The sequence below is a fragment of the Mustela nigripes genome, chromosome 16, assembly GCF_022355385.1.
Source record: "Mustela nigripes isolate SB6536 chromosome 16, MUSNIG.SB6536, whole genome shotgun sequence".
Lineage (NCBI taxonomy): Eukaryota > Metazoa > Chordata > Mammalia > Carnivora > Mustelidae > Mustela > Mustela nigripes.
Window position 1 is genome coordinate 41,528,457 of NC_081572.1, and position 23,761 is coordinate 41,552,217.

Below are 23,761 nucleotides of genomic sequence, written 5' to 3' on the forward strand. Positions count from 1 at the left end.
TTCTTTTTTTATTTAATTTTTTATTTCTTTATTTGCCAGGCAGAGATGACAAGTAGGCAGAGAGGGGTGGGGGAAGAGAGAGGCGGGGGGTTGGGGGAAGCAGGCTCCCTGCTGAGCAGAGAGCCCGATGCGGGGTTCCATCCCAGGACCTTGAGATCATGACCAAAGCTGAAGGCAGAGGCTTTAACCCGCTGAGCCACCCAGGCACCCAGGACTCAGAATTCTTAATGAAACTGCTTAAGCTATTGGAGGTCTTCCCAAGGCAAGATATACCTTACTGTACTTATACTAAATTACTGGATATAGGAGTTAGATAAACTATATATAAACTCATGAGGAATACTTCTAAAATTTCAATACAAGTTTTTGAGTTTGGACTATAAAAAGAAAAACTTTTTTCAAGTAGATCCCACTTAAGTAGCTACTTAAAGTTAGATGGAAATAGCCATCTTTACTATTAATAATTATTTCTAACAATATTTAGAAGTGTGCTATATACTAGTCACTGTCCCAACCACTACATTAGTTCATTAAATCCTCACAGCCCTATAATATACCATTTGTTCCTTTTTACAAACAGGAGATGAAGGATTACTGAGGTCAAATAAAAAGCTTAAGGTCATAAGCCAGATCTCAAATGTAGGTTTTTCTACTTCTAAAACTTACGTTCTTAGCCAGTATATACTGCCTGACACATATACTTTCACAGCAGATTTTTTTTTATTAATTTCACTTATACATATGCAAGTAATGTGAGTATATGTAAAATAAAAATTTTACAGTTAGTCATCCATAGCTACCCCCATACTGTCCCAGTCACCTCTAGATTAATGTGAGAATATCTTCCCAGACATATTTTATTTATTTATTTATTTATTTATTAAGATTTTATTTATTTATTTGACAGACAGAGATCACAAGCAGGCAGAGAGGCAGGCAGAGAGAGAGGAGGAAGCAGGCTCCCTGCCGAGCAGAGAGCCCGATGTGGGGCTCGATCCCAGGACTCTGAGATCACGACCCGAGCCGAAGGCAGCGGCTTAACCCACTGAGCCACCCAGGCGCCCCTATATATATTTATATAAACAAAAATATGTTCTGTTGTTTGTTGGGACTTCTTAAAAAATACAACCATACATATACAAAAGGAGGATCTAATTGGCTATTTTCTTAGAGTACAGATTACTGTCTCAAATTAATTTACTTGTGTGGTTGATTAATATACATATTCCCATGGGTGCCTGGGTGGCTCAGTGGGTTAACCCTCTGCCTTTGGCTCAGGTCGTGATCTCAGGGTTCTGGGATTGAGTCCCACATTGGGTTCTCTGCTCGGCAGGGAGCCTGCTTCCCCCTCTCTCTCTGCCCCCTTGCCTACTTGTGATGTCTGTCTGTCAAATAAATAAATTAAAATCTTATTTAAAAAAAAATATATATGTATATACACACACACAAACATACTCCCATACAGTTTATCAGTCAGGACTCTTCGGTGAAACTCAATTAAAACTGGCTTAAGCAAAATAGGGAACTTACTGGTTCATAGCACTTTTCATATGAAGTTGTTGATCTAAAGCTGATTCAGTCTTTGCTGGATTTAAGTAGTCAAGTGATGTTCCGAGCCAGGAATCTGATTCTTCTCTATTTTGTTTTCCTGTGTGTTGGCTTCATTTTCAGACAAACTTTCTTTTCCCCTGTGTGTTTGTAAAAATGCAACCAGTGGTCCAGACCTATGTTCTACTAGCATATCAATCCGTCAGGAAAGAACTTTCTCAAACAGATCTAGAAAAATATTTGGAAGGTCTCTGATTCAGTTATGAATATGTTTGGTTATGAGCAATAGAAAATCTTGCTTACTATGGTTTAAAGACATAGGGGTTCATTTTTTCCTCATATCAAGAAGCCCAGAGGTTTGCAGGCTGGAGCTGGTATAGCAGCTCATTTTACGTCATCAAGGACCCAGGGTTTTTTTTCTTTCTTTCTGCTCTGCCATCTGTAGAATATTGATTTCATACCCTCTAGCTTATCTCCTCCTGGCCACAAAATGACTGTAGCTTGAAATCATATTCACATTCAAAGCAAGAAAGTGGAGAAAAGAGGGAGCACTAGTTGGTAGCTGTCCCTTATGTTAGGAAAGGATATTTTCCCAGAAGCCTGCCTAGCAAGGTTCTTCTTCTATGTCATTGTCTAGAACTGTGTAATATGTAACCTCCCAGATGTTAAACAAGCTTAAAAAAAAAAAAAAAAAAAAAAAGAGTGTTTCCTATCTTCTGTAATAAAGGTAGGTAAAGGAGAAGAGGACTGGGGTGGGTATGTGTGTGTTGGATTAGCCAGTCCCTTGGCTATCTTCTGTTTTAGAACCTGTATCTTTCCCAGAGTCAGTCAGAGGTGTTCAGGGGAATATTTCATTTGATTGGCCAGGCCTGGGTCACATGCCCATCCTTGGAATTGAGAGATTGAAATCTGATTTATGAGTGAAGAGGGAGTGATATTCCGTATTTTTTTTTTATTGTTTCTTTTCTACAGCTCAGAATCTTTGGATAAATGCAATCTTAGTTGTCATGACCCAAGTATCTTTTAAAGTAGATACTTGGGAGGGGCGCCCGGGTGGCTCAGTGTTTGGGCGTCTGCCTTCTGCTCAGGCATGATCCCAGGGTCCTGGGATTGAACCCTGCATCAGGCTCCCTGCTCAGCAGGAAGCCTGCTGCTCCCTCTCCCACTCCCCCTGCTTGTGTATCCTCTCTCACTGTGTCTCTCTCTGCCAAATAAATAAATAAAATCTTTAAAAATAAAACAAAAAAATAAAGTAGATACATGGGGCACCTGGGTGGGCTCAGTCAGTGAAGCCGCCAGCTCCTGATTTCAGCTCAGGTCATGATCTCAGGATCTTCTCAGGGTAGTGGGATCAAGCCCCACATTGGGCTCTGTGCTCAGCACAGATTCTGTGTGAGATTCTCTCTCTCCCCCTCTCCTTTTCTCACTTGTTCTAAAATAATGAAATATTTAAAAGAAGAAAAGAAAGTAGATACTTTTTGAGGCACTGACTTACTGGTAGGATTGAAAAGTCTATTACCAGCCCTTAGTCCTTTTGTTCATCTCTTATAAGGTTTAGATTTTCCTTTTTCTTCAGATTGCTCCAACTAATTGTGACAGAAATATATGTAATATTTTCATTAAAGTGAAAATTGTTCTGTCTCCTGACAGGAACCATATCTTACATTTAATAGATTATGTTAGAGAGTTCATTCAATTCAAACTAATTATTTTTCAGGTCGGGATTTCTTTTATATAATCCCCGCGTGCTCACCATATAGTGCACTGCACATTGTGCATACTTAATTAACGTTGCTGACTGATGATCACAGCTTTTTTTTCCACTGGCTAAAAACTTACAGGACAGGACTCAAATGGCCAAGCCAGCCTAGCCAACTCTATTGTGGTGACCAGCACTCTGCCCTTGGCTAATGATGACTGTGACATATCATTTAGGGCCCCTCACCCAGGTCCAGAAGCTCATCCTTGCTTCATTTCACTGACAGTTAATCATAGTCATTAATGGAGGACTCTTTATAAACCTTCCCATCCTCATGAGTCAGCACTGGCGCCCACTCACTCCTACATTGCTCCGTGGCTTATAAACTTGCAAAACGAACAGAAAATGGCCTGGCATGTCTTAGAAGGGAAAAAGTAATGTCTGTGAATGCTGAGGGAATTGACAAAAACTTTTTCCCAAATGAAGTATTTAAGGCATATTTCTAAGCATTCTGTTTTTTCATTCAAATGGATTCTGTTGTGCTTGATTGAGAAATATGAACTTCTTATCTAGTTCTGATACATTGTGCCCAGCTGGGTTCAACCATAATGGCTGATGAATTAGAGGGGAAGAAAATAGAATTAGATATTTGGCATCTCTAGTACAGCATCTTTCCCATGGAGCCAGTGCTAGGAACTAAATTATTAGTGGTTATCCTTCTGGAGAGGTATTGGCATAACAGAACTGACTTCTTTTTCTCTGTGTCCCTTCTGAACGTGCAACACAGAAAAGGAGAAAACATAAGATGATGGTTCCAGGCTGTGGTGAAACTTAGCCTTACTTTTAGTGTGTTTGTTAGGGTGTAATTCTATAAAGAAAGATAAGATGGGAGAGGGTGTAAAATTTCAGGTTACCTTAACATCCACTCATTTGATTTTCACAAGCTCCTCATGTATCCAGTTGTCCTCATGTCTTAACAAATTTTGCCTTCTAATTTGTCCTCTATTCTCCCTCCTCTAGAACTGTTTGTTCATATGTTTTCCTTGCCCATGCAACACCCAATATTTATCTTTGTTACTCTAACATCTAACCCAGGCCCTGGCATTTTGTGGATGGTAAATGATTAACAATGCTTTGGGTCAGTAGGCTGATCTGTGCCAGTACAATCTAATAGAAGAGAAGGCTGAGGTTTTAGCAACTTACTTGGCCGTAGTGATGGCAAAGTTAGAATTGGAACCCACCTGTTCTAGTATTCATCTCAGTGTTCCTGACCCTGACCCTGACCTTAAGCTATAACACCATCCATAGATGTTATAGATGTTATAACATCTATAACACTAGATTCACTTAGAAAGTGGAAAGGAGGGGCTCCTGGCTGGCTCAGTTGATGGAATATGCGACACTTGACTTCAGGTTTATGGGTTTGAGCCCCGTGTTGGGTGTAGAGATCACTAAAAAAATTAAATCTTAAAAATTATTTTTTTTAAATAGTTTTTTTTTTTAAAGTGGAAAGAAGAGATTTGCTTATGGTGAGATATTTTGGTCAGTAAGAATTGGCTGAAATTTGGCTGCTAACCTGCATTAACCATTGAAAAGGACCAGCTATTTACATCAAACCAAGAATCAGAATCTTTAAAAAAATATAAATTACTTCATTTTACACAATAAAGAAGTTGTTAGGGGAAATATGTAAATCAAAACCTCCACACTCTCCACATGCCACTCCTTGACTAATGCAGATAATTTCAGGACTACCACAGACTTACATATTTTTAACAAGAAATACTTCTCTATTGGCAAACAAATATTTGAGTGCCTATTGTAAATGGGTTCTGTGCATATATAGCTTTTTCTGTCATAATCCTATCGAGTTTCCTATAATTTCTGAGCTAAAGTGAACTTCAGAGATCATTTAGTTCAGTCATCTCCTTCTGTGCTTAAGAATACTGGGATTCTCACATGTTGATTTATCCAATCAGTTAGTGAATTAGAGCCTCATCTCATCTTATCTCTGTTAGTCCTTGATCCTGCAGAAAACTTCTATGAGGTAAATAATTCTCCCGCGATGATTCTGAGACACCTTGCTGCTATTCTTACTGGGTTTTTATTATGTGGCTTTGTTGGAAATAGGCGACGTGTAAGACAGAGTTCACATGCACAGTCTCCATGCTTGACTTTGCACGTACCTGTGGTTTTAAATATTTTTGCCTCCCAATCCCAGGCATGTTTGGTATTCCCTTCTTGCCTGAGCATTTACAGTATAAGACTAACAGGAGCACCATATTTACAGGATTAGCTTTCATTTTTTGCAGGCTCTTTGGGAGCTAACCTACAATAGGTAATCCTGCAATATAAAATATTCTACTGGAAGTCAGTGACAGTTTCTGCTTCTGAAGATTGGTTAATGAGGGGAATACCCCTTCCCTTTGAGGTTATATGTATATGCACACAACTTTTGAGCTGGATACTTGTAATAAATTGGCTCTATTCTGTATCTATGTACACAGAGACTCACATATTTTAATTCTTCATTTCTTACAGCCATCTCTTCCTGTACTTTATACCCTGTCTAGCCAGGCTACACATGAAGCTGTTCATCTCCTTTGCAGGATGTTGGTCTTTGATCCAGTAAGTAGTGTTTATTTTTATATTGTTTTAATGAATTAAAAATACATGTGTTCTAAGAAAAACATCCTGGCTTTAAATAGATGAGCAATGTAAAGAATGACTTTTCAAAGATAAACTTCAGTCCCCAGTTTTGTGTGTACCACTGTGCTCACTCACTGCACAGAAGTTTGGCTATTAACACATAAACATCTAGGTGAAAAGAGATAAGGAACTGCACCATCCTTATTTATCTCAGGATTTGAAAAAAGAGTTTGACGCCAAGGTAAATCAGGAGAAAGGAATTTTAACATTCTTGGAAAAAATCTGCCCATTATATTGCATAAGGAACTGTTGACTTGTTTGGTGGTTGAGATGGTAGCTTTATCAAATGCCATTTGTAGTCTTGACTCTTCTGGGACAAAGTTCAGGTCTTCATTTACCTATTCATCCAAAGAGTATTTATTACTCATCTCTGTTCTGGTAACTATTGCCAAAGAAGACTCAAAAAGGAAAACATTTAGAAAAGAACATCCTACTTGCCGAGAGTATAAGAATTCCTCAAGTACAAACACAGCAGGTATTTAAAGAGGGAAAAACCACAAGAGTACCATTTATGAAATTTACATTGGTATGTTCATAATGAGAAAACAGCTGCATTGCAGGGGACGGACTGAATTTTTTCTTCATTTGGTGTCTATTTTTTGATTTCCATTTGTTTACTTCAGCCTGTGAGGTGCCCATGATATGGGAAGCAGAACAGCGTGGCCCTTCTTGTTTCTGCACCCCCTCCCTGTGGCCAAGCTTCTACCATTGAGGACAGTTTCTAGCACCTCACTTGCTCAGTGAGCTAGTGATTTAGTGTCATTAGTTTGATTTTTTTGTTTTATTTGGCAAGCCTATCTACATAGCTAAACTATTTATAAAACAGATGTTAATACCTAAAGACCTTTTACATATTTTTTATATATCTTTTGTGGTTAACAAAACTAGAACCACATGAATTTCAAGCTTCAGAGGTCATTTCTGTATGCCTCTAAACAATATATAACAAATATATTTTGTATATTAATATATAATAAATAAATTATAATAAAGGCCCTGAGGTTAAATTTTATGTTTATGTGTCAGAAATATGTTACTCTTTTTATTCTGTTAAGATTGGGAACCAAGAACCACGTGATTCACCAGTACCAACTTTTACTTGCAGTACTTAGAGCTTTTAGCTGTCCTATTTCTCCGAGATCCTATGATTATTAATGATCCTATCCTGCCAGGAATTCCTAATCTTTACAGCTCTAAGGCTGGAATTTCCTAAGCCACAGAGTGGATACCAGGCATTTTTCCTGGGAGGCCTTTTAGACATCAGTTCTACACATGAAATGTCCTTTTTCCTTAAGAGTGGGATTGTCACACCTAATTAAAATGAAACTTTTGGTGTGTTCATAGTTATACATTAGGTTTATCTATAAGAAAGAGGTAAAGTTTATCTGGTAAAAAAATAAAAAGAGGATCAATTCATATTGGACCTATGCAAATAACTCCATGGTTATTAAAAAAAAAGAATTCTATTAACGCACCCCATGTAATATTTACCCATTTTTATCATTGTCTTATAGAACAAGGCCAACCAAAATATATTATTATTTATTTACAGAATCATTTTTAAATTGGCCTGATGCTTTATTAGTTTATGACTGAAATTAAGGATTCTTTTCTTTCTAATTCTGAGGGTTCAATTAGAAATAGGTTTTTAAAGAGTGTTTCTGATTTTAACTTGTTAAATTGAGGGCTAGAGATACATTAAGAAGAAAGAAATGAGGTTTTAAAAAATATCCTTTAAAAATAGAACATTAGCCATAATTAAATCAGTTTATTTAGTCCGGTGAGTGTGAGATAATTATTTAATTACTTTACTGATCTTGGGTTAAGCATGTGTCTGCTCTTGGACTGACACATTCTGAAATCCTGACTCGTTACTTGGTTTAATCTAGGTGATGGCTGTCTGTGGTGATAATACCAGCTGTTCCCATAAGTTTATGTCCTGAATTTAGTAGTCAGGAGTACCTGGTGTAACAGTCCTTTAGTGAGATTCTTGTGATGTTTCTCATGGGAAATTTAATTCCTTAGCTTGTAGTAGAAGCCTTTAGGCAAATATAAGGAGAAACCAGAAGCCACTAAAGGATAAGGTGAAGGGCTCTGGTTCTTTTATTCTAATAATATCAATAGTGTTGGAAAGGACGGGTTGTAGTAATCAGTTTATAAAGGTATAATTAACAATTAACTCAAATAGTGAAGGCATTAAACAAATCTCCAGAGACTCTATCTAAATGCAATAAATAGTTACAAGCAGTATTTTTATTTATTATTTTTTTTAAAGATTTTATTTATTTGACAGGCAGAGATTACAAGTAGGCAGAGAGGCAGTCAGAGAGAGGAGGAAGCAGTCTCCCTGCTGAGCAGAGAGCCCGATGTGGGGCTCGATCCCAGGACCCTGAGATCATGACCTGAGCTGAAGGCAGAGGCTTTAACCCACTGAGCCACCCAGGCACCCACAAGCAATATTTTTAAAGCACAGCAATAATTATTAGGAAGTTAGACAAAATTATTCACTTTTTTTCTCTTGCCAGATATATCTGTTATCTTGCATACACATCTTCCTATTATCACATACTCTTTTATACTCTTTACAAATACATAGTACTTTAACCCAAAGGTACTTGTACGTCTCTTTTAACTGTTTATGATGGCTCCTCTATGATATATTAATGAAGAGTTTTTGTATATTAAAATTATGTTGTCCAGGTATCCCAACAACTATTAACTCAAATTAATTATTGCCAAGGTCTTAATATTAACTAAGAATCAGATTAAAATTTAAGTTGACAAATTAAGTCCTTATGAATTGTAGCATTCTAAAAACTAATTTCTTAAAAAAAATCTAAAAATTTTTTTAAAACCTAATTTCTTTATAAAAGCACATTACCTGTTATCATTCATCTAATGTTGAATACATAATTTTGCAATTCTGTAATCTTACACAAAGGGATATTAGTTTATCTGACCAGCAAAATCAGTGGAAAAAAATTAAATTCTAAATGATTAGGCTTTTTGTGAGAAAACAATCCCAAAACTTATAGAATATTGTGATGGCATTATGTGTACATGGCAGTAAAATCAAAAAGAAAACAGAGATTTTAAAATATTTATAACTATTAACTCAGACTGATATGTCCAGAGTCACCTTGCATAGTAATACCATATGACCTCTTTATCTTATACAGTTATATACCAGATATTAAAACTTTTTTTTTTAAGATTTTATTTATTTATTTGACAGAGAGAAATCACAAGTAGATGGTGAGGCAGGCAGAGAGAGAGAGGGAAGCAGGCTCCCTGCTGAGCAGAGAGCCTGATGCGGGACTCGATCCCAGGACCCTGAGATCATGACCTGAGCCGAAGGCAGCAGCTTAACCCACTGAGCCACCCAGGCGCCCCCAGATATTAAAACTTTTTTAAGTTAAGAGAAATATTTTGCTTTTTACTTTGTAACCTGCTAAACCAAAAATATTATTTTAATTCACAGTTAAAGCTTTATTTAATCTTTGTTACAACTTTTTTTTTTTTTTAAGATTTTATTTATTTATTTATTTATTTGAGAGAGACAGAGACAGAAAGAGCAGGAGCAGAGGAAGAGGGACAAGCAGACTCCACAATGAGGGCAGAGCCTGACACAGGGATCAATCCCAGGACCCTGAGATCGTGACCACAGGTGAAATCAAGAGTCAGACACTTAACTGACTGAGCCACCCAGGCACCCCTATGGGTTACAACTTTAGCAAGAAAAAATTTCAAAGTAGCCAATACATTTAATACATAAAGAAGAATAGTGTTTTAAAAATCTTTTCATTTCTTTGTATATGTCTTTAATGTGTTGATATTGGTTCTCAAAACCAGTTAGAATAGGAGTTTGCCCCATTAGCTTTTTAAGAGATCTCATAACATGATATATTAACTCCCCTCAGAGGTATACGAAGTACATCAATGTGTTTGCTTAGAAATGTTTTTTATTTGTAAAATGGAAATTTTTATCAACTATTGAGAACTAAAAGTGCCACAATTCTGATGAAGCAACAAAATCTAGGGTAGAAACAAGTGTCCACATCTATTATAAATGTTTATCAGTTAAACAACGTGTGTACAATATGTCATTAAGAATATTATATGAACATGGGACGCCTTGGTGGCTCAGTCAATTGAGTGTCTGAATCTTGATTTTGGCTCAGGTCATGATCTTGGGGCCCTGGGATCGAGCCCCAAGTCGGGCTCTGTTGCTCAAGCAGGGAGTCTGCTTCTCCCTGTCTCTCTGCCCTTCCCCCAACTTGTACATGCACGCACACATGCTTTCTCTCAGATAAATAAATCTTTCAATATATATATAATCTTTTAATATATATATAATCTTTTTTTTTAAATTTTTTTTTAAGATTTTATTTATTTATTTGGCAGACAGAGATCACAAGTAGGCAGAGAAGCAGGCAGAGAGAGAGGAGGAAGCAGGCTCCCTGCTGAGCAGAGAGCCCGATGTGGGGCTGGATCCCAGGACCCTGAGATCACGACCTGAGCTGAAGGCAGAGGCCTTAACCCACTGAGCCACCCAGGCGCCCCAATATATATATAATCTTTATATATAAATTTATATATATAAATCTTTTAATATATTATATATAATCTTTAATATATATCTAATATATACATATATACATACACATAATATATACATATTAGAGAGAGAGAGGACATAATTAAGCACCACTAGCTCCTTCCAAAGAACATTATTGAAAAATCTGAGTAATTTTGTGATCCCTTTTTCAATTTAGTAAAGCAGTTTTTCTTTTCAGTGTTCATACCCTTTACAAAATGACAGTCTCCTTTCTTTGCAGAAGTTCTAAAGAGACATTAATTTATTTAGAAAAATTAAAGCTGATCATTGATTGCATGCTAAAGATTTGATTTACTTTTTGTTCAAAGACTTCTCTTAGGTAAAACACTTCAGAGGACCCCATGTTGGTGTACACAGAACGTACAAACACGGGACATGCTCTCAGTCATTGGGATAACACCAAAATCTTTTCAAACCTCATTCTGGAATTTTAGGAAATATCAGAATCCACAGACAAAAAAAACTAACAGGAAAACCAGATTCCAGCTGCTGGCGGCAGCTGAGAGGGACCCAATTTCTGATATCTGCCACCTGACGGAAATGCCTTAATGGTCAGATGATAAACTTAAGCCCCAGATTCACCCACTGCTAACACCTGTGTGTTCACAATTGGCCTTGCTCAGTCAGAAACAGAAATAGATTTGTCCAAGAACCAGCTCTAGTATGCAGAAGCCAAGGAGCTTAGTCCCTCACATGAGACCAGCCAGGGTCACTGAGGACTCCCAAGGGGCCAGGTCCCAGGCACAATGTACTGCCTAGCCAGCTTGTTTCCTTTGGTTCTGACAATAGACCTTTATCCCAGTGAAACCTCTAGGAATAGCTGGATCCATTTAGAAAAAAAAAAAAGAAGCTTACTTGCTAAGAGTACCAGCGAGTGAAGCTTCAGAAGGGCTGGATCACCAGATATACCATATGACAGGTAGTGAAAGAAATAAAACCAAGGTTGGCAAGTTTACATTTGTCTGTTCATGGTGTATAGACGGCAGCTTTCTTTTGTGATTATCATATCCTAAAAAGTCATGACATGCCTTTTAACATCAGCATAGCAAAAAATTAGAGATGGAAGTGTTTTTAGGGAAACCAGGTTTATAGGAAATATTTAACATTTTGTTATTTGGGGAACAGAACCAGTCAGGATGATCCATTTATTTTTGGTTTGAGCACCAAATGGTTTCCTTTGTTTTAAATTGTGTTGTGTGTGAAGTGGGACAGAGTGTCCATTTTTGTTACTATGTACTGAATCCATCCTTAAATTCTTTAAAATGTACATGTATGTCCACTAAGCTAAAAAGAGGAGCAGGGTTGTTTTTATTTTAATGGAGAAATGATTTTATGATTTATGTAAACCTGAACCTACTACAAGTATTCTGATCTGAAGTGCTAGAAAATCACAGGCCACTGATACTCAGACGGTGCTGGCTGTCAAAACATGGCATTCAGACCTTATCTGCCGCCTGACCCCAGCAGTTCCCCATAGGCTTTTGCCCTAAGTTCAGTTGGCATTCTAAGAGAATAAAAGTTTCAAGGAACTTTGTAAAATTGCCACTGTGATCACATCTCTACCAAATGCTGAAACACATTTAGAAAATATAACTGTTATTTAAAATGTAAACTTATCCCCTCCAAAGCTTTGCATATTTAAATGTCATGGTATTTGCCATTTTTGACCATGCATATATCTATTTCAAGGTAGGAACTCTTCAGGATCTTAGCAGAGTCACTTCTAAATGCTTTCTGGTGTGTCTCGTGGTTGGTTGTCCTACATTATACACTCTGCTGCTGCATTAACGTGCCTCTGTGTTCAGACATCCCTCTTTATACAAGACACACTATAAATTAGGGATAAGCTGTGAGAAGCAGTTACTGTGTCTTAATGAAAGATCCTGTGTGGACAGTCATGTTTATCTGTGGTGTTGATGTGCTGGTCTCTAAATTTGATTTCAGTCCAAAAGAATATCCGCTAAGGATGCCTTAGCCCACCCCTACCTAGATGAAGGCCGACTACGCTATCACACGTGTATGTGTAAATGTTGCTTTTCCACCTCTACTGGAAGAGTTTATACCAGTGACTTTGAGCCCATCACCAATCCCAAATTTGATGACACTTTTGAGAAGAACCTCAGTTCTGTTCGACAGGTTAAAGGTGAGTATCTTTTTTGGCCTTTGACCAGGCAGGATGAATAATAACATTTTCCATTATATGGCTGTGAAAAACTAAGTCTGGATGGTGACCAAAGTTCCTCCATATGTGTATTTTACAACCTTGCATATAGCTGTTTGTCCAGGGCATATATGCCAAGAAAGCTATGTGTGTTATAAAAACAGATTTAATATTGCATCCAGTGAAGGGTCAGGCAGAGGAGCTTTTCAGACTGACTTATTTAGTGAGTGTGAGACTCAAAGCAGATAATATGTATTCACTCAGTGTAATTTCATTGAATGAAACACGTTGGACTTTTTTATATAATGTGCAGATTTTAGGAAGGATAAACACCCACTGAGGGAATCATTCCTTGAATGATCACAAGAGAGGAGAATTTCCAATAGTCTACTCATAAAACTCCCTGACACAATCTCTTGCTGGGGTGGAGATGGAGGTTAATGACACCCCAAATTCTGAATGATATTAGACATTTTAGGGCATTTTAGAAGAGAGTAGTCACCAAGGTAAACAGGCCAAAACTATGTACCTAAACAACTGTGGGGGTTTTTTAAGTGATTTTCAAAAGAGTAATAACTACCATCAATGTAGAAAATCGATTCATAAGGCCAGCTCTGTGGAATCACTCTCAAATTTGTAGATCCTTTTACTCCTCCCTTGGATGGAGTTTTGAACCCATATAAATGCCATTTGGTCAGGGAGGTGGGGAAGTTGCCTGTGTTTAGCAGCCACTGTCACTTTAGTTTCAGGAAAATTCCACTGGATCCTGCCTTATACATGATCTGTGTGCTTGACCTCACAAAGCCAGTAGGAAATGCTGTTTGCAGATGCTGGCCAGTTAGCTGAGAGTCCAGTGCTCACAGGCCTGCAGATTGGCATGGATTGTATGATGTTTGTTTTCTCCACAGAAATTATTCACCAGTTCATTTTGGAACAGCAGAAAGGAAACAGAGTGCCTCTCTGCATCAACCCGCAGTCTGCTGCTTTTAAGAGCTTTATTAGGTAACTATATGTATGTAATTCTTACTTTCTTGTTACTAAAAGGATGTCATTGTGATTTGATTATTCAGCATATTTCTCTTTTTATTTAGATTAGATAATACAAAAAGATGGTTTCTTTTATGAGTTTTGGCTTTAGTCAAAAGCAAGTAAAAAATGTGAGCATTGGTTTCTACACTGATGCTGCTTCATGGTGGTTGATTGGGTGGTGGAGGCGGGGGTGTTTTGGCAGTTTTGTTCACAGATGACCGCTCTGCTCCCTGCTCGTGTGCATGCATAGGGATCCTCCTGCAGGAGCAGCATGGCGGCCACTGCCCTCAGAGTAGACGTGGTCATCTTGGTTCCCACTACCATCCCCACCACCTTAATAATAATGCAGGCAAGATGATTTTATAGGTAGATGCTGGTGTGTCCTATCTAAGAGTTTTGTTTAAAGAGCTTCAAATCTGCTTTGGAACCTGACAGGTCTCATTCACTTTGTCTCCCACCCTGTCCCTTCCTTCTCAGTGTCTTTTTCCCTATTCCTTGCATCAGTTAAGGTACAGCCAGGAGAAAGCACACCAGTAATGTGAACAGGGAAAATTTAGTAGTGAGAAGTATTAACTAGGAAAAGATGGTTAACTTCCAAAAGGTGCCTAAGAAGATTCTGGAGGGCCCTGAAGTAGCAAATGCAGAAAAGCAGGTACTCCCTCTAGACTAAGGAAGAGTGAACAAGGAAGATATTAAGAATTTGGAGGGACGCCTGGGTAGCTCAGTGGGTTAAGCCGCTGCCTTCGGCTCGGGTCATGATCTCAGGGTCCTGGGATCGAGTCCCGCATCAGGCTCTCTGCTCAGCAGGGAGCCTGCTTCCTCCTCTCTCTCTCTCTGCCTGCCTCTCTGCCTACTTGTGATCTCTCTCTGTCAAATAAATAAATAAAATCTTTAAAAAAAAAAAGAAGAATTTGGAGAAGGACCCTCCACCCAAGGCTAATAAAATTTGGACCTCTTTGTAGAGGATATGACTGCCACAAGAACACACACAGCTTGAGGGTGGTGAAGAAACTTTGCAAAAGGTGTGGGCAGAACTGGTCCCTCAGAGAGGCCTGCTGGGTTGCAGAGAAACTTGCCAGAAAGTTTGGGTAGAACAAAACTGGGCCTTCCACGTCAGAAAACCACTCCAGAAGGGAAGCTGCTTCCTGATGCTGTGGCCTTGCAGTGTCCTTCCAGCATAAGCCGGGTGGCAAAGGATAACTGTGAGTAGGGTCTGGCTCCAGTATCGCAAAGCAGGACAGAGAAGGGTGGATTTAGATCTGGAGGCCGCACTCTTCCTCCTTTCTTCCCCACCTGCCTTTCTGCCTTCCCCCTTCCCTCTTCTTCTTGCTTCCCCTTTAATTGGCCTTGACATGATGTTGAAGTTGATTAAAGTTATTAAATCAAGGCCAAGAATTTCTGTTTAGAATTTTTTTAATCAGACTGACTTTCATTTCTTCCATGTATTTTTCTGTGGAAAGAAGGAATTAGGTTGCATTTTTACTTTTCTGTGCTTTAAAATTACTTTATTATTTTCCCCTAAGAGTTAGTGACCCAGTCAATCATGTGTTTTAATACCTTTCAGGTGCAAGTTATTCATTATCCTGAGCCCCTGGGAAGCAAAATGGTTACACACACACCCGCAAGTTTATAATCTAGTTAGCAAAATTAGATACGTGAAATAACTGAGAAAACTGATCCGTGGATAACAAATGCTAAATGATTATCCGTTACTGTTGAATTCATACTTCTTAAAAGAGTGCCTGTAAGGCTCATTCACATAGGTTCCCACTTAAAGTCACTGTATTTTGAGAGGCTGCTTTTAAATGGATAATTCTGCATCCCTTGAGGTTATTTTCTTGGTTGATTATAGACATTACTGTAATACCTTCCACCTACTTCATATTACAAAGTAGGCACGGTAGAAGGCACTTTACCTACATTATCTCATGTATTCATCACTGTCCTGAGATGGATGGCAGGCATCATCCCTTTCCAAAAGAGGATTATGCTCGGCCTCCCACCTCGAGTAAATGACTTGTCATCTTTAAGCCCATCACTGTAGTCTCACTTATCAGTACAGATTCTTGAATGAACAGTTTGGAACAAATGCAGCTTTAGAGAAGTTAAATAAAAATCCAGAAATGGACTTTATAATTTTTTTAAAGGAAGAGAGGAAAACACAGAGCGTTGACTCATCCTCTTGCCCTTTGTGGTGTCACACCTGGTTTCACTGTGTCTCCATTTTTTTCCAGTTCCACTGTCGCCCAGCCGTCTGAGATGCCCCCATCTCCTCTGGTGTGGGAGTGACGGTGGAAGATAATGTACTACTGAAGATGTAATGTAGCTTTCCACTGGAGTCTGGGATTTGCAATTCTGGAGGTTAATCATGCTTGTACTGTAATTTTACTAATGAAGTTTTAAATTAACAACCACTACTTGTATGATATGAATAATATTTAGAAATGTTACTAGACTTTTAATCTTGTAAAGTGGTTGTGCTTTTAGAAGAAAAATATTTTACCCAGAGTTGCACATGTTTTATGAATTTAGTGCAGCTGTTATGGCTCACCTCAGAACAAAAGAGAATTGAACCAAATTTGGGATTTTGGGGTTTTGTGTTTTTGTTTTGTTTTGTTTTTCTTTTTTTTAAATGAAGTGAGATTGTTCACACACACACACACACACACACACAGAGGACAGTCGTACATTTTGATATTTGAGCCATTCCTGAAAATTTGGGGTTTTCTAAAACAAAAGAATCTAGAAACCTTGCCTGCGACCAATCATGGAGCCACATGAGCTGATCGTGGCTGCACCTGGGTGGGTGGGGGGTGGGGCATGCCACCTAATGATCAAGCCCTATAATTAGCTTCTCATTAGAGCCGTGACGGTGATGTGTGCTGTCTAAAATCCAATGTTGTGGGTAGAGAGAATGAGTTTGTGACTAGGAGAGACTAAACTTCTGTTTTCCTTACCCAGTATAAATATATATATATATATTTAATCTATTTTTATTAGAAGTTTTTCTGCTCTTTCTTACATAAAAGAACCCCCAAGCATGCATCTTTCATGTGTGTAAATAATTCATTTCTGGGCTAATTTCAAAAGAATCCCAACATTGCTGTATAGAGAGAGAACTAGCTTGCACATTTTAGGTCTGTGAAATTTTGTGAGACTTTTCCTGCACTGGACAGTTAAAAAATAAATAAATAAAGACAAAAACAAATTTTTAAAAATTTTAAAGCCACAAAAAAAGGCACATAGGGAATTATGTCAAATGTGTTTGTGTCCTTAGGCAAAGCTGTGGGAGTCTTGAAATGTCACAGTAGTAAATAACTTATTACTTTTTGACAAATTTTTTTTTCTGTTGGAACACTGAATTCTTCTGTGCATATGTATATATGAATACAAATTGAAGGCCTCTACCTCCTGGAGTTATACAACTTGGCTTGTTTACCTCCACATGCTGATGATGACTATTTTTTTTTTTTAAGTTCAATGTGGAGACTTGAAACTTGAATGTCCCTTCCAACTTTTATATTAAAAATAAAAAGACAAGAAAATTGAAGATCGTTTTTCACCTGTACAAGGAATAACTAATGGATCGTCTTAAAATTGGTCTAGGAAAAAACCTTGGTGTGTGTTATGGACAATTAACTGTTAAAGTTACTGTAAGTTATCTGTATTTAGCAGAGTATTTTCATCTTGAGTGATCTGAGCTGAATTTGAAGACTATTAATAAGTTATGTTTGGAAGTTTTAACTTCAATGAAGTAATTATTTGCTGTGAAAGAAACAAACATTGAATTACTAAACAAAGATGGTGCAATATCTTTGTTTTTTTTTTATGAGGCTCCTGAGAATCAACCCAACTGAAGCATTTCAATTCACTTGAATGAGAAACGTGTTTAGTATCAAAAGAGCCCAAGAAGACACTGGTGTGAAAGGTACAATCTCAGAGGTTGGTCAATTACCGTGGCACACTTACTGGTCACTTTGTACAATGTAGATTTGAAGTACAGTGGTGAAAACATTAAATGTGACATTTGAAAAAGATGTGTCATCCGTTTTCTTTCAATTCTTTTGTTTCCTCGTCGGTACAGCTTTTATTCTTGATTTTGCAGTTTTAAGACATTTCTTATTTTTCTTATTTTTATTTTGATCTTTGAGGAAATTACGGTTTTTGAAATTCTTCCCAGAAACTTTACATTGCCAAAAATATACCAAAAACTTAGTTAAGCAATATTAAAGATATTTTGAGTCATATATAATTTGAAAGTCTTTCCAGACCTTAGAGTCTAATCCAGTGGTTTTCAAGCCTTTTTTTTTTTTTCCTTTTTTGAGCAAAGAGCCCTATTCTCATGTGAGATCAAATTTCAATACACTGGAGACGAAAACATTAAATCAACAAACTGGATGAAACAGGTGGCTGGGGACTTGACCTCACCTTCTCTTCCTTTCTGCCTCCTGCCCTCTGGCAACCCAAAGGTAGTTCTAGCAAAGGAAGAAGTCCTAGCTGGAGCGCCTGGGTGGCTCAATCAGTTGAGCATCTGCCTTCTGCTCAAGTCATGATCCTGGGGTTCTGAGATCGAGCCCTGCATCAGGCTCCCTGATTAGCAGGGAGCATGCGTCTCCCTCCCCCACTGCTGCTGCCCCACCCCCTTGTGCTCTCTTGTTCTGTCAAATAAATAAATAAAATATTTTTTTAAAGGGTTGGGGGGAAGAAGTCCCAGCTGCGTGGTGGTGTAATTATGACCTGACACCAGACTCCCTAACTTCAGAATACCTTCCCTGTGGCAGATACGGCAACATGACTCTTGAATTTGTAGATGGCATGTATTTCCCCCTATCTTTCCTTGATTTAGCAAAATGAATGGATTTTTTTTCCTGACATGGAGGGAATTGACTGTTCTAACTCATATAAATTAATACACATAAGTTTGTTCATCCAATAAACTTTTGAATACCCATTGAGTGCAAGAATTAACAAGGACACCTTGTTAATATCAATAGTACTAGCTTTTTTTTTTTTTAATATTTTATTTGTTTATTTGACAGAGAGAGAGGTCACAAGTAGGCAGAGAGAGGGAGAGAGGAAAGCAGGTTCCCTGCTGAACAGAGAGCCCGATGCGGGGCTTGATCCCAGGACCCCGGGATCATGACCTGAGCCGAAGGCAGAGGCTTTAAACCACTGAGCCACGCAGGCGCCCCAAGTAAACTAGCTTTTATCACAAGAGAACATTATGAATTGCGCATATAACAGTTTGAAACAAATTCTTCACAGATAGATAGTTTGACCTGTTCCCACTAGAACCTGCTAAGCTAACCAAGGGATGTGTGCCCTGCTTTTTTATTTATAATTGTTGATAATTGTGGGGCACCTGAGTGGCTCAGTTGTTGGGCATCTGCCTTCTGCTCAGGTCATGATTCCAGGATCCTGGGATTGAGCCCTGCATCGGGCTCCCTGCTTAGCAGGAAGCCTGCTTCTCTCTCTCCCACTCCCCCTGCTTGTGTTCCTTCTCTCGTTGTGTCTCTCTCTGCCAAATAAATACATAAAATATTTTTTAAAATAAATAAATTAAATTGTTGATAATTGCAAAAATGGGGAATTTCTACAGCCAGTGAGTCAGTATGGACAGATACGTTAGGGCTCTAATCAGCTACAGTTTGTTTGCCGTTTAGGTATAAGACCCAGAAGATGGAAGTAATTTCTTGATAGTTCATAAGGTTTGGAATTTTTATTTTGTTTTTCTTCTATGGTATATCATTTAAAATACTATTATATTAAAACAAAAATATATTCAAGAATAGAATACAACACTTGGATGAATTTTGAAATAAAGGCCACATTGGGGGGAGCTGTTTCCTGCTATGCTCTAAGGAGCATCGAAAGGGCATGGGTAGGGTGCCTGGGTGGCTCAGTGGGTTAAGCCACTGCCTTCGGCTCAGGTCATGATCCCAGGGTCCTGGGATCGAGTCCCGCATCGGGCTCTCTGCTCGGCAGGAAGCCTGCTTCCTCCTCTTTCTCTCTGCCTGCCTCTCTGCTTACTTGTGATCTCTGTCTGTCAAATAAATAAATAAAATCTTAAAAAAAAAAAAAAAAAAAAAGAAAGGGCATGGGTAGTAAATGAGCACTTTGAGTCTTCTCTCCACCTCTCCTTCCTTAAATGGTCTTTCCTTGGCTTCCGTAACACCACTCTGTTTTTCTCCCTTCTTGGGGCCCACAATCTGTACAGGCTTCTTCCTCTGCTTAATCCTCACAATGTTAGGTTCCCTGGCCTAGGGATCCATCCTGAATCCTGGCTTCTTTTAATGCTCTGAAGCCACAGGTTCTTGACATTTGGCTACTCTCCTCTTATGACTTCACCTGCTCTCAATGAGCATAATAGAATGAACCCAAATATCTTACCTATAGATCCAGATTTTTTTGCTAGGTGCCTATCCGTAATCTCCACTTGATTATCTTATAGGCATCTCAGACATGTCAAAAACTGAAATTAATAATGGTTCCCACACAACTTTATTATTAAATCCTTCTCACTTTTCCATAGTGGTTCTTTTTTCCCTCCTTCCTAGACGAGGGCCAACCTTAGCATATCGTGAGAAATTGTGGAAGAGAAAGGAATTGTATGTTTGTGGGCAAGAGGAACCGAGTTGGGAGCTGGCCCAGGCCCCCTCTTCACATTAGGTTAGGATCTGTGCCAGGGTGGTGCTCTTGGCATCAGAGTGCCAGGTTTTCTTTTTGTGGCAGGAGAGGTAAAAGAAAATGGCTCAGGGTACACTGTTCATCTGCTCGCTTCCCCTCAGTCCTGGTCCAGGGCTTCATATCCACCCTGTTACTTAAGCCAGAAATCAGAGTCCTCCTCACCCCCATCTTCACAACAGAATTCGTGCACATTTTTCATTCCATTCTTTAATATTCATTTATCTTGGGGCTCCTGGGTGGCTCAGTGGGTTAAAGCCTCTGCCTTCAGCTCAGGTCATGATCTCAGGGTGCTGGGATCGAGCCCCGCATCCAGCTCCCTGCTTGGCGGGGAGCCTGCTTCTCCCTCCCTCTCTGCCTGCCTCTCTGTCTACTTGTGATCTCTCTCTCTCTCTCTCTCTCTCTGTGTCAAATAAATAAAATCTTTTAAAAATTCATTTACCTATATGTTCTAAATTACATGCCATAAAAAAATATAAAACGTGCCTAGCTGATGAGTTAGATGCTGTTGAATCTTGTTTTCTTTTTTGGAAATCAGGGCTGAACTGAAGAGACTGCTACTACTTGCCGAACGAACTTAACAGCCAGTTTCTCCTCTCTCAAGATTAAAATATTTTGAGAATCAAACCCATAAATGGTGACATTTTTCCTACCCTTTCTTTTGTGTCAGGTGTACAGCTCTATAATTCAACATCTGTATACACTACAAAGTGATGACCAGCAAAAGTGAAGTCACTGTCCATCACTATACAGTTGTCCCACTTCACTTGTTTGGCCCGCCTTCAACTTTCTTCTCTAACCGTTAGTCTATTTTCTCTATCTATGAGGTTTTGTTTTGTTATTGTTGTTTTTAAACTCCACGAGTGAAATTAGGCATTTGTCTGCATCTGACTTATTTTGCTTAATGTAATACATTCAAGGTCCATCTATGTCACAAATTGCAAGATTTTTCTTTTTTATGACTGAGTAGTATTGCATTATATAAATATACTACATCTTCCTTAACCATCTCTTGACAGATGCTTAGGTTGTTTCTGTAAGGTTTTTTTTTTTTTTAGATGTTATTTATTTGTTTTTCAGAGAGAGAGAACACAAGTAGGGGGAACAGCAAGCAGAGGGAGAAGTAGGCTCCCCACTGAGTAAGGAGGCCAACATGGGACTCAATCCCAGGACCTAGGACATTTGGCTACCAATATTCCCAATATTCGGCCTAAGCCGAAGCCAGACGCTTAACCAACCAAGCCACCCAGGTGTCCTGGTTGTTTCTTTATCTTGACTATTGTAAATAATGTTGGAATGAACATAGGAGTGTATCTGTCTTTTCAGAGTAGTGTTTTCAGATTTGTCACCTAAATACCCAGAAGTGGAATAGCTGGGTCATGTGGTAGTTCTTAATTTTCTGAGGACTCTCCATAGTGTTTTCAATAGTAGTTGCACCAATTCACAATCCCACCAATAATGTACAAGGGTTCCCTTTTCTCCACACCCATTCTAACACTTATTCCTGTTGTTTTTTTTTTTTTTTCCTAATAGCCATTCTAGTAGATGGGAGGTGATGCCTCATTGTGCTTTTGATTTGCATTTCCCTAATAGTGATGTTGAACATCTTTTCATGTGCCTGTTGGCCGCCTTTATTTGTTCTTTGGAGAAATGTTCATTCAGATCATTCCCCAGTTTTTTAATTGCATTGTTTTTCTGTTGAGTTGTATGAGTCCTTGTATATTTCAGCCGTTAACCCCTTATCACCAAAGTTTTGCAAATGTCTTCTATTGATAGGTTGCCTTTTTGTTTTGAGAATGGTTTCCGTTGCTGCACAGAAGCTTTTTAGTTTATTTTTGCTTTAGTTTCCTGGACCTTTGGAGTCTGATCCACAGAGATGCTGCTAAGACAAATGTCAAGGAGTTTACCACCTGTGTTCTCGTCTCGGAATTTTATGGCTTCAGGTCTTATATTCAAGCCTTTCGTCCATTTTGAGTTAATTTTTGTGTGTGGTGTAAGATAGTAGTCTAGTTTCATTCTTCTGCATCTGGCTGTCCCATTTTTCCCAACACCATTTATTGAAGAGACTATCCTTTCACCATTGTATGTTCTTGTCTTGCATGTATGTCTAATCTGTGTCATAGATTAAATGTCCGTGTGTGTGCGGATTTATTTCTGGGCTCTTGAATATGTTCCTTTGATCTGTTTGTCTGTTCCATTGATCTGTGTGTCTGTTTCTGTGTCAATACCATACTGTTTTGATTACTGTAGCTTTGGAGTATAGTTTTAAATCAGGGGGCCTGATACCTCCAGCTTTATCATTCTTTCCCAAGACTGCTTTGGTTCCATACACATTTTAGAATTATTTTAGTTCTGTGAAGCATCCCATTGGGAATATTGGTAAGTATTGCATTGAATCTGTAGATTACTTTCAGTGTTATGGACAGTTTAACAAAACTAATTCTTCCAATCCTGTATTCCAAGAATACAGAATATCTTTCCATCTGTTTGTGTCCTCTTTGGTTCCTTTCATCAGCATCTTACAGTTTTCATTATACAAGTCTTTCACTTCCTTCGTTTAATTTATTCCTAGGTAATTTATTTATTTTTTTAAGATTTTATTTATTTATTTGACAGATCATAAGTAGGCAGAGAGGCAGGCAGAGAGAGGAAGGGAAGCAGGCTCCCTGCTGAGAAGAGAGCCCGATGTGGGGCTCGATCCCAGGACCCTGGGACCATGACCTGAGCCAAAAGCAGAGGCTGTAACCCACTGAGCCACCCAGGTGCCCCAGTAATTTATTCTTTTTGATGCAGTTTGTAAATGGTATTGTCGGGGCACCTGGGTGGTTCAGTCCATTAAATGTCTGCCTTTGGCTCACATCATGATCTCAGGGTCCTGGGACAGAGCCCCGAAGCAGGCTTTCTGCTCAGTGAGGAGTCCGCTTCTCCCTCTTCCTCTGCCTGCTGCTCTGCCTACTTGTGATCTCTATCAAATAAAAAATAAAATCTTTTAAAAATAAATAAAATAAGTGTTCTCATTCTTTTTTCAAGTAATCGCTACACCCAGTGCAGGGTTCAGACTTAGCACCCCAAGATCAAGAGTCCCATGTTCTACTAACTGAGCCAGCCAGGTGCCCTGGTATTGTTTTCTTAATTTCTCTTTCTGACGTCTTGTTATTTGTGTATAAAAATGCCACAGAGGGGCACCTGGGTAGCTCAGTGGTTAAGTGTCTGCCTTCGGCTCAGGTCATGATCCCAGGGTCCTGGGATCAAGTCCTGCGTTGGGCTCCCTCCTCAGTGGGGAGCCTACTTCTCCCTCTCCTGCTCCTCCTGC

At 38.8% G+C, this 23,761-nt stretch overlaps 1 protein-coding gene across 1 annotated transcript in view; it reads left to right on the forward strand.

Moving 5' to 3' along the window:
- NLK (nemo like kinase) overlaps positions 1–17,799 on the forward strand; it is a 174,601-nt gene extending 156,802 nt beyond the window's left edge. The window contains exons 8-11 of the mRNA XM_059378513.1: positions 5,789–5,875; positions 12,519–12,717; positions 13,644–13,737; positions 15,999–17,799. Of these exons, the coding sequence (XP_059234496.1) occupies positions 5,789–5,875; positions 12,519–12,717; positions 13,644–13,737; positions 15,999–16,053 (435 nt within the window). The 3' untranslated portion in view covers positions 16,054–17,799. The remainder of the gene's footprint in view (positions 1–5,788; positions 5,876–12,518; positions 12,718–13,643; positions 13,738–15,998) is intronic.
- The last annotated feature ends 5,962 nt before the right edge of the window (positions 17,800–23,761 follow it).